General features: G+C 36.5%; 1 protein-coding gene across 1 annotated transcript in view; it reads right to left on the bottom strand.

Annotated features, from left to right (window-relative positions):
* Positions 1-2,548: 2,548 nt before the first annotated feature.
* The window catches only part of LONRF1 (LON peptidase N-terminal domain and ring finger 1), a 25,794-nt gene continuing 16,654 nt past the window's right edge, over positions 2,549-11,688 (bottom strand). Inside the window, exons 10-12 of the mRNA XM_053703935.1 lie at positions 9,334-9,496; positions 7,689-7,838; positions 2,549-3,018 (exon numbers count right to left, since the gene is read on the bottom strand). Of these exons, the coding sequence (XP_053559910.1) occupies positions 2,860-3,018; positions 7,689-7,838; positions 9,334-9,496 (472 nt within the window). The 3' untranslated portion in view covers positions 2,549-2,859. The remainder of the gene's footprint in view (positions 3,019-7,688; positions 7,839-9,333; positions 9,497-11,688) is intronic.

Here is an 11,688-nt window from a genome sequence, read left to right as displayed (position 1 = left end):
AAAATACTTTTCCTTTTTTTTGCAAACATGTTCTTAAAGTCACTGCCTATCATGGCTTTAAACCTCAAAAAAAGCAAAACATAAATTATGTTTATCTGATCATTTTATTTACATCTGTATGGGAAGAGTCCACAGCTGCATTCCTTTCTTTTGGGAAATACTGAACCAGGCCACCAGGAGAAGGCAAAGACACCCAGCCAATAGGCTTAAATACCGCCCTCACTTCCTCATAACCCCAGTCAGTCTGCCAACGGAACAAGGAACAGTAGGAGAAATATCAGGGTGGAAAAAAGGTGCCAGAAGAAAAAATGTCAAATTTAGCGCTGCCCATCGGAGAACACGGACGGGCGATGTGGATTCTTCCCATACAGATGGAAATGAAATTATCAGGTAAGCATAATTTAGGTTTTCCCATTACTATGGGAAGAGTCCACAGCTGCATTCCTTACTTGTGGGAAACATATATAATATCTTTCATATACATCAGCAGTATAAGCATGGAGCAGCAGCCCCTCCAAAATAAGCATGTAGACGCAAGTTTAGCAGGTTCCCAGGAAGACTGACACTGTGGGAACGTACATCAGCGAGGCTGTACATGAACCTGTCCTCATGCACACCGAGTGAGGGAAAAGAACGCAACACTGGCTCCTCTGACACTGCAGAAAATTTTTCACAAAAAAAAAAAAAAAAAAAAAAAAATCTCATTGCCGAAAATGAAAAAAAAAAAAAAAAAGTTCTGCCTCTGGGCATATACCCAAGCTCTAGAGTACACGGAATGCTAATGGGAGGGAAAAAAAAGAGGCGGACCCTAATCTGAGGGCACCACAGCTTGCAAAAATCTCTCCCGAAGGCTGCTTCAGCAGAAGCAAAATCATCATACTTGTAAAATTTTGGAAAAAGTATGTAAGGAGAACCAGATAGCCGCCTTACAAATCTGTTCCATAGAGGCCTCATTTTTGAAGGCCCAAGAGGAAACCACTGCTCTCGTAGAATGAGCCATAATCCTCAGAGGAGGCTTATGTCCTTCCGTTTCTATGCTAAAATGGATGACACTCCTCAGACAAAAAGATAAGGAAGTCGAAGAGGCCCTCTGACCCCTACACTTCCCGGAAAAGAGAACAAACAGAGAAAGAGGATTAAATTACTTTGTGGCCCGAAGATAGAACTTCAAGGCACAACCACATCCAGAAATAAGTTGTAAACATTCCTTCGATGGAGGAGGATTAGGACATAAGAAAGGAACCACAATCTCTCGATTGATGTTGCGAATTGACACAACCTTAGGAAGAAACCTAACTTGGTTTGTAGAACAACCTGATCAGCATGAAAAGCCAGATAAGGAGGGACGCATTGCAAGGCAGCAATCACAGATACTCTGCGCGCAGAAACAATAGCCAGTAGAAAAGGAACGTTCCAAGACAATTTAATGTCTACTTCATGCATAAGCTCCAACAGAGCCCATTGCAAAACCTTAAGGACAAGATTTAAACTCCAAGGAGGAGCCTTAGATCTAAGCACAGGTCTGATCCCAGCAGAGCCTTAACAAATAGCTGCACATCTGGAAGCTCTCCTATGGTGGGGCACTCACCACCTCCTATGACCCAGACAGTACAGAGATTTATGACTTCTCTCTGATAAAGTGAAAGTGAAACCTGTGAAGTGAAAGTGAAACCTGTATATTCCATAACAGCCTATGAGCCCATAACACCTCACGCATAAAATCAAATAAACATATAAGATTATTCCCACCTGTTCAATAATCCCCCCCCAAGGCGATACTAACCCTTGATTCTATACAGATAAAAGGAGTCACACTGTGACCCTGTCTTCTTGCGTTATTACACATGTATAAAATATGAAACAATCTTACCAGAATCTACGCCGTAGAACAGGAACACGGCCCTTCAAGTGTGACAGATAGTAGCATCGCTTCTGACATGGACTTGAGTGACTGCATCTCCGGACTCTAACTTTCATCCATGCTCTCACTGAGAGGCTGACAGGACTACTTAAAACTCCAGTCCCATCTCGAAGAGTACTACACTCCATAAGAGACTACTCCGAAATCTTTTAACACTTCTCTGACAACCTCCTGTGACGAAAGGCAAAGAATGACTGGGGTTATGAGGAAGTGGGGGAGGTATTTAAGCCTTTGCCTCCTCCTGGTGTAAGGAATGCAGCTGTGGACTCTTCCCATATTAAGATGAAAAAAAAAAACGAAAAAAAAAACAACTTCTCTATAATTAGTACAATATTCAGAAACATTTTTCTTTTTGACTAACACTATTAAAAAGCAATACTTATATTTGATTGTTTAAAAGGTAACATTAATCCTGTAAAAGATAAGCTATGTACATTTGGTTTTGTCCTCTTAAAGTAAACATCCATGAAGCCATTTATAAACATAACATTTATATCATATATCAAATCTGATCATCAATTTAATACATAAAAAAAAAAAAAAAAAAAAAAAATTATATATAAAAAGGTAACCATAAAATGAAAAAATACTGCATAGTTAAGAGGAACATACTTCAACAGTCTAGAATTTCCACTGAATGTTTTTACTTAAAAATGTAATTCAGGAATAAACTGAAAGCAGCAAAGAAATAGAAAAAAACAACATTTATATATTAATTTAAACAAAAAGTTTTATACATAGTGCAAGAATTTTATCATAACACAGAAGCATAGACTGATTCCATATTATTTTCTTTTGAGTAGTTAAGGGTTGTAAACCAAAAGTCATTAATTTGTGAACACTTCTCTAACCAATGTCACATGTGCAAAGACAGCAAAAAGTCCTGCCATAACGACAGCCAGCACAGGATAGTTTTTCAGGAAGCTCCAGGCGGTTAGTCATTTGGATTGGTTTCTGGAAAAACATGTCAGTATGTGTTGGAGTTTCAGCAGACGATCTTGAAGTGATGTCACAGAAAGGACAGACAACTGATACCTGCGATCCACAGGTAAAACAGCAAGAAGCCACCAGCACCAAGCAGGACCATTGGGAACTGCCTAAAAGTGTGAAGAAAAAAAAAAAAAAAAAAAAAAAAAAACAGGGTCAACAAGGAACATTGTTTATTTTAGTCTCTGCAGTGGGCTCTCTAATTTGGATGCCATTCAACCAAGCTAAAGGCCCACTAAAGTCAAAATTAAAGTTTTATGACTCAGATAAAAGTATGCAATAAAAACAAAACAAACAAACCCAAAAAACTTTCCAATATACTTCCATTATCAAAATGTGCACATTGTTATATGCACAATTTCTGCGGCTCCAGCTCCTACTGAGCATATGCAAGAAGTATATACGTATATGCATTTTGTGATTGGTTGATAGCTGCCACATGATACAGGGGGAGGGAAAACTGGATTAATTTGGAAATTTGCCAGAAAATATTATACGGCTTATTTTAAAATTTAAAAATTATTTGATATTGCTTGGTCTTTTTATAATATTTGACAGTTATTTAACTGTACTGTATTTAGTGTTCTTTAAGCATTATTTATCTAGGTATTAATTTGGCACATATTTACATCTTAAGTGCCTCTCTCAAAAATAGCATCATTTTAATCACTTTTTATCCCTTTAAAAAGTATCGTTATGAGGGGGGTTCTATTTCTTATCTTGCATGGTTTGGTGGGTCCTGGAGCAGGGGATGTGACGTCGATCATAATTATAGGTATTTTGCCATGTCTCTGGTCCTCTCAAAATATAAAGGCAGTGTATGCAGATGACCATTATGATGCCCACTCCAGCAGTGTATACTCTTGTATATTTGTTAACACTCATCCCCTTAAATCGCCAGGGTGTGTTTTGCAAATGCTCCAGTGGAAAGCATGCATTGCTAAAATGATACAGGTGCCGTCATCTCATTTGGGAAGATACTTTTACTGCAGGCCGACAACTACAGATTATAAAGGGGCTACTAAGGCTCAGTGTTGGCATTATGGCATCCCGTGACAATCTTGGATGGAAGGTTGAACCTGCAAACACTAAGCTCTGTTGTAGTCAGGACCATAGCATTCAGCAGACCTCCCCCACAGAGTATCCTCTTTACAATTACAAACCTCTAGACCCAGCATACCTATAAGCTCCTTTAGAAAAACTTATCGAATAATCAAGAAAATCCCCAGACTCTTTAATGGTGATTTTCTGTTGAAAATTATTGGATGTTTTTCTAAAGGAATGTGATTAACCCAGTGTTGACTGTCAATTGCCCAGTAACCATTGCACTTAGTTAATGGAATAGGTGGTGGTGAGGAACAGGTAAATAAAATACAAGACCACCACCTGAATGTGCCGAGTGATGATTAACCTGTCTTGTCCTCCCCTCCCTCTTATGCTCCATCTGAATGATTCTTTAGTCATAGCATTGGTGCATTGTAATGTACAGTCATGGCCAAAAATTATTGGCACCTCTGCATTTCTGTCAGATAATGCACCACTTCACCCAGAAAATTGTTGCAATTGCAAATCTTTAGGCATTCTCATGTTTTATTTATTTTGATTGTATTGGTATGACACAAAAAAAAGTGGAGGGAAAAAAAAAAAAAAAAAAAATCGGACACATTCCACACAAAAGTCCAAAAATGGACTGGACAAAATTATTGGCACCCTCAATTTAATATTTGGTAAAAGTCCCCTTGGAAAAAACTAACAAATCAATCGCTTCCTGTAACCATCAATGAGTTTCTCTCTCTTCTTTCGTCAACTGCTCCAGGTCTCTCAGATTGGAAGGGTTCCTTCCCCCCCCAACTGCTGTTTTGAGATCTCTCCACAGGTGCTCTATGGGATTGAGATCTGGACTCATTGCTGGCCAGTTCGGTACTCTCTAGCGCTTTGTCTTAAACCATTTATGGGTGCTTTTTGACGTGTGCTTTGGGTAATTGTCCTGCTGTAAGACCCAACTTTCTGACACTGGGCCCTACATAGCACCACACAATTCTTTGGTAGTCTTCAGATTTTATAATGCCATGCACACAGTCAAGACATCCAGTGCCTGAAGCAGCAAAGCAACCCCAAAACATCAGTGAACCTCCACCATGTTTGACTGTAGGGACTGTACTCTTTTCTTTAAAAGCCTCATTTATTTTTATGAAAACAGCAGAATGATGGAGCTTTACTCAAAAAGCTGTAATTTTGTTTAGTCTGTCCACAGCACATTCTCACAAAAGGATTTTGGCTTCCTCAGGTAAGATTTGGCAAACTTCAATCTGGCTTTTTTTTAGGTTTCTGTGTCAGCAGTGGGGTCCTCCTGGGTCTCCTATCAGTGTCCCTTTTAATTCAGATGGCAACGTATAGTGCAAGCTGACACATTTGTACCCTGTGCCTGAAGGTCAGCTTGATTTTGTCTGGAAGTTGGTCGAGGTTCTTTATCCACCATTCGAACAATCCTTCATTGCAATCTTTGATCAATTGTTCTCTTTCATCCACTTCCAGGGAGATTAGCTACAGTGCCATGGGCTGTAAACTTCTGACAGTGTTGCACAAAGTGGACACAGGAACATTAAGATCTCTCTTCTCCCTGCTCAGTGTGGCACACAGAGACACACAACAGAAAGGTTGAGCCAAATATTCACATTTTAACTGGTTGCCGGTGTGATTTCTATATTGTCAGCACCTGTTAATTAATACAGGCGAGTTTAATTACAAAAGCATCACTAACTTGGAATGCAATTATTTCTTACAATTTTGAGAAGGTGCTAATAATTCTGTCCAGTCCATTTTTGAAGTTTTGCGTGGAATGTGTCAGATTTAGCTTTTTTTTCTCCATTTTTTTTGTGTCATACCAATACAAACAAAAGAAACATGAGAAAGCATAATCATTCGTAATTGCAACAATTTTCTGGGTAAAGTGGTGCATTATCTGACAGAAATGCAGAGGTGCCAATATTTTTCCACATGACTGTAGGTCACTGATCCATATGTAGATCTGTGCTCCCCTCCCCTAAATATCAGTTTCGTATCTATCTTTTAAGACTGTTATACTAAAGCTAAGGCAAAACAGAAAGTGTTTATTACAAATATAGTTGTGAAAAATTATTCAACCCCCATTGTAAATAAGGTTTATTGTCAAAATGTACATACTTTCAGCTGTTTGCAATGAACAAATCAAACAAAAGCAATTGAAATAGCTCAACACAAAGAAAACTTCAAGTAGTTTCCCCAAATTCAACTGAAAATGCAACTTTTAAATGAATTTTGAAGTCTCAAAATTATTCAACCCCTTCATGGCAAGCATCTTTGTGGAATCTTCCAGGACTACTTCTGCAACCAAGCCTTGGAGGAATTTGAGGTATGCTTGGGATCATTGTCCTGTTGGAAGGTTTAATGACGCCCAAGCGTCAGCTTCCTCACAGACGGTATGACGTTTTCTCCTAGGATTTCTGGATACTTCAATAAATCCATCTTGCCTTCCACACGCTGCAGGTTTCCAGTGCCTGAGGATGGGCAGCAGCCCCAGAGCATCAACAAGCCACCACCATGCTTAACTGTAGGCAGTGTTTTTTTTCAGCGTATGCTTCATTCTTCTTCCTCCAGACATACCGCCGATCCATTGTGCCGAAAGGTTTAAGTCTTGTTTCATTGCTCCACAGAACTGAATCTTAAAACTTCTGTGGCTTATTTATATGATTGAGTTAATCGGAGCCGACTTTTCCCGCGCCATACTGTGCAAACCGAAATCTCAGTGTCTGTTGCCACCAAGTCTTGCTGCAGGTCTTTTGCAGTCACTAAAGGGTTTTTCTCAACCTGCCTTCTCAGAAATCTGGTTGCAGCCATTGATAGCTTCCTTGTTCTGCCCCCTCAAGGTAGTGTAACCACTGTTCCTTTAACTTTGAACTTGCGAACTATGCTTCCAACAGTGTCTCAAGGAACATTCAGTGCCTTCGCTATCTTTTTGTATTCCGTTCTGGTTTGTGAAGGGTGATGATCTCTTCTCAACTTTTTAACCATTCTTTCTAACATGCAGTGAAACGTGACACTCAACCAACCACTAGGATAAATTAACCTATGAGGAGAGGCTAGCCAAACTGGGTCTGTTTTCTTTAGAAAAAAGGCGCTTGAGAGGTGACATGATTACTTTATATAAATATATTCAAGACCCATATTCAGAGATGGCAGAAGCTCTGTTTATTCCAAGAAAATTGTTTCTGACAAGAGGTCACAAATTAAGGTTGGAGGAAAGGAGATTTAATCTCCTGCAACGGAAACATTTTTTCACTGTAAGAGCAATAAAATTGTGGAACTCATTACCAAAGGAGGTAGTGAATGGCAATACCCTAGATACATTTAAAAATAGTCTGGATACATTTCTGTATATAAACAAAATTCATGGATAGGATTGCTAGTATTAAATGGGTCACCTTTTAGTGGGGTTATTTAAGCTTAACTGGAGCTTTTTGTAAGTATTTTAGATTTGTGTAGGTTGAACTCGATGGACTTCCGTCTTTTTTCAACCTTATCTACTATGTTACAAGCCAGTTCAAGTATTTCATGTCTATTTCAATTGCCTTTGTTTGATTTGTTCATTGCAAACAGCTGAAAGTCTGCAACTTTTGCCAATAAAAATTGTGCAAAGGGGGGTTGAATAATTGATTACTACTGCATAAAATTGAGTTGGGCACTTTTGCTACTGTAACTACAATATCCATTCAATGCTTAAGAAATATACATTTAGGGTTACCTGTATATTTTCCTCTATCTCTGGCATTGCTCCAAAGTGATGAAGGATTTGGCTACGAAATCTATATCTTAAATTCTGAAACCAACGACAAGCCTGCATATACACCGCATCGTGAAGGTCTTTAAGTTCCTGCAACTTTGCATCTTCTACCTATAGAATTGAGAATAAAAGGAAGTATTACATATTGACATGTTTGCAACGGATTTAGAATATAATAAATAAAGAGAGGCATATTTAACATGAGATTATGACCCCTTGTTCTTTAGTGAAAAACACTTTCAACTTTATTTAGTTCCATAATATACTTGAAAGTTTCTATCATATGACCTCTCTCCCCTAAGCTATTCATGTTTAGGTGAATGAGTGAGTCTCTGATCTGTGGGATAAGGATCCTTAAAGGGACAGGATACTGTAAAATAGTTTTTCCCTTAATGTGTTTACAATTGCTTTTTTTACCAACTGCAGAGTAAAAAAATGTATGAAAATTTGCTTTTTAAGGCTTCTTTGTGTATATTAAAGCTCTGATTTTGTGTTTTGAAGCCACAACCTAATAAAATGGGTTGAGCTAGTAGGTATAATCATATCTCATCACTTTGTGTTCATATAACTGCTTCTTTATCTTATATCTGTCCTTAAAACAATCACCAGCACTTTGAGAGAACAATGGAAAATCAACATTGTATAACCTTATCTCTGCTATATCCCACTGGGAGTGTAATTTCTTCTGCTGGCTGTGTTTACAAAGCTTATCTATAGCTGGTACGCGCGGCCACAAACTTTCAGAATAGGTGGGGATACCACATGCTAAATCAACAATTTCAATTGCCAATATAAGGGTAAAGGAGCTACTTGTAAACAATTTAATACACTCCAGCAGGTAAAGTGGATCATTGGGAACAAATTAAAGGGGAGAAATTTTTTGAGTAAACTGTCCCTTTAACGATTTTCTGCTGCAAATACTTTTACCTAAACAACCAAGTTTTATACTGGTCTTACTTACATGCTGCATTACAGGAGTATTAAACGATTTTTACCATTTTACCAACAGGATTTTTTTATTTTTTTTTGGCATTACTAATAAAAAGTAACTTTAAATTAATTTACCATCATCCTCCATAGTACTGTTTAGTCATAAAAAAAAAAAAAAAAAAATTATACGTATTAGACGCCTTTTTAAATTTCACTATAAAAGCAAAAAGCTGCTGCTGTTTTTTTTTACTTTGTTTTCTTTCCGTGTGAGTTAAATAAAGTTTTTAAAACGTTACAGATCTGTAGTAAGATTAGCCAGGTTTAACATTTGAAGTTCTGTTCGTGCAGTTCCACAATTATTTTTTTTTGCTAAGAACATGTGTGTATTTTAATGGTTGGCCGAGTGGCGTTTTGTGAAAGCGCCATAAAATTGAACAAGACAATCTATTTAAAGGACTCTGGAGTACATTAGATAAACTGCAATATACGTCTGATTATTTTTTTGCCCTCTTTACACTCCCGAGAGCAGAGCGCACCCCCACAAGCAGGGTACACTGGTGATGGTTTACAGGACTGTAAAAGATTTCACACAACAAGACACAATTAACGTCAATATGGGCATCTAGGAACGTTTATTTATGTAGAAACAATTTGAGTGATATAAAGATGCACATACCTGAATATCTGATAAGTATTCAATGTCAGCCGTCCAATAACCATCTCTCATTCCTCTCTTCAAAACTCGAAACCGTTTTCCTCCAACTGTATCTACCACAGATCGGCCATCAGGTAAAAAATGAACATTTCTTATTTGCAACATGCAGCCATGATCTGCAAAACTAATAAAAATAAAAAAATTAAAATTTAAAAAAAAAAAAAAAAAAAGTAGAAAAAACAGAGACCAAAAAAATGCTAGATTTATAATAACCTCACACTAAAGGGCCACTGTCAAAAATTACAAAAAAAGATTCACCAAATTTACGACATAAGTGGCCATAAATGCTTAAAGGGACATGTTACCCATATTTTTTTTCTCATGATTCAGATAGAAAGTATAATTTTATGATCTAATTTACTTTGTTTTCTTTCAATCCTTAGTTGAAAAGCACACCTAGGTAGGCTTAGAGATGGAGAGCTAGCTGCTTATTGGTGACTGAATATATGTGCCTCGTGTCAATGGATAACTGATGTGTTCAGCTAGCTCCCAGTAGTGCATTGCTGCGCCTTCAATTAAGGATACTATGACAATGAAGCAAAGTTGATAACGGGAGTAAATTGAAAAGTTATTTAAAAATATTCTGTGTGAACCAGGAAAGAATAATTTGGGTTTCATGTCCCTTTAAAAGGGTGCATATAACATTTTTTGTGCATGCACTTTATTAACCACAAAAAAAAACACCACACAGGCCACACTTAAAAACCCACAATTGTTACTGTCATACAATCATGAATCAGGATGGATAAAAATCAATGATTTTGTAAAGACCAAAAAAACATTTTATTTTAAAAATAGGATTTTTTTTTTTATTATCTAAAGTTAGTTTCTATTTAAGATACATTATAGTCTAAAGGTTATTCATCCTGAAATATAAATTAATTTTAATTACATAGCAAGATGCTGTATATTCATGGCTGTAGGGTTTAATTATTTATTTTTTTGGTAAAGCAATGCTCTATTGGGGCCTAGCTGATCGCATTGGGACAGTGACAAGCAGATAAGCTCACAGTAGTGCATTGCTTCTGAGCCAATCTATGTATGCTTTTAAACAATGGATACCAAGAGAATGAAGCAAATTAGATAGGAGTAAATTGGAAACAATGTTAAAAAAAATGTAATGTTTTTTCTGAATTTTAATTGTGATTTTTCTCTTCCTTTAAATCTATGTACATAGAATCAACCCATACTAAGTTTCAAGAAGTTCACTGAATAAAAGTGCTGTTTGGAGTGGAATAGATCTGCACAATGATAATTGTGAGGAGGGAGGGGCAAGCATTACAAATTAAATATAAATAGTGTATTAGCTAAATAAAACTATTTAAATGTTTATTATTAAGGTAATGTTTTTTTCTTTAGTCAAATAAAACTATTTAAATTATTATTAAGGTAACAATTTTTCTCCTTCCAATAAAGTGCAGCTGAAAAGTTGATCAAATATGAATGATTAAGCTATTAAACTGGAGACAGTTCACCTCCCGATAATTTCATTCATTTCAATGATCTATCTCTGCATATCTAATGATATATAACCAAATCAGTAATGGTTTGATATAACTGGAAAAAAAATCTGAAAGTTATTCTTCTATAAAAAAAAAAAAAAAAAAAAAAAAAGAGAGGTCTGTCCGACTAGTGATTTCAATCAACTTGATTTAAAGGGATATTGTACACTAGATTTTTCTTTTCATAAAGGTTTTGTAGATGATCCATTTATATAGCCAATCTGGGAGTGTTTTTGTAAAAATGTATATAATATATGAATTTTTAAATAACATTGTGCCGATTTTCTGACTCTTAACCAAGCCCCAAAGTTTTAGATGTATACTGATGTTTACAGACTTCAGATTGCTTCTGTTTGTATAATGGGTCTTTTCATATGCAAGGGAGGGGGGGGGGGGGGGATCTGTTCTCAGACCCTTTCAGTGGGTGTCCCACTCTAACCTCATCAACAGTGCTAAATTGGGAACTTCGAAGTAAGTTTTTAAAAAGGTTTTATACTGGGTTTTTAGATCAGTATATGTGCATATTCTTCTTTATTGTAGTGTCTGTTACATGTAGTTATATGAAAATTGATGTATACTGTCCCTTTAAAAAGGTATATTAAAAAAAAAAATAATAAAAAAAAATCTCATAATTCAGACAGAACATACAATTTAAAAAAAAATTCTAATTTACTTCTAATTATCAAAACTTTACAAGTTCAGACAGAGTATGCTATTTTAAGAAACTTTTCAATTTAGTTCAGTCTCTTGGTATCCTTTGTTGAAAAGCATACCTACTGTATGTAAGTTCAGAAGCAGCAATGCACTATTAGGT

This window comes from Bombina bombina, chromosome 2 (genome assembly GCF_027579735.1).
Source record: "Bombina bombina isolate aBomBom1 chromosome 2, aBomBom1.pri, whole genome shotgun sequence".
Classification (NCBI taxonomy): domain Eukaryota; kingdom Metazoa; phylum Chordata; class Amphibia; order Anura; family Bombinatoridae; genus Bombina; species Bombina bombina.
This window is presented reverse-complemented; position numbering and strand designations above follow the sequence as displayed.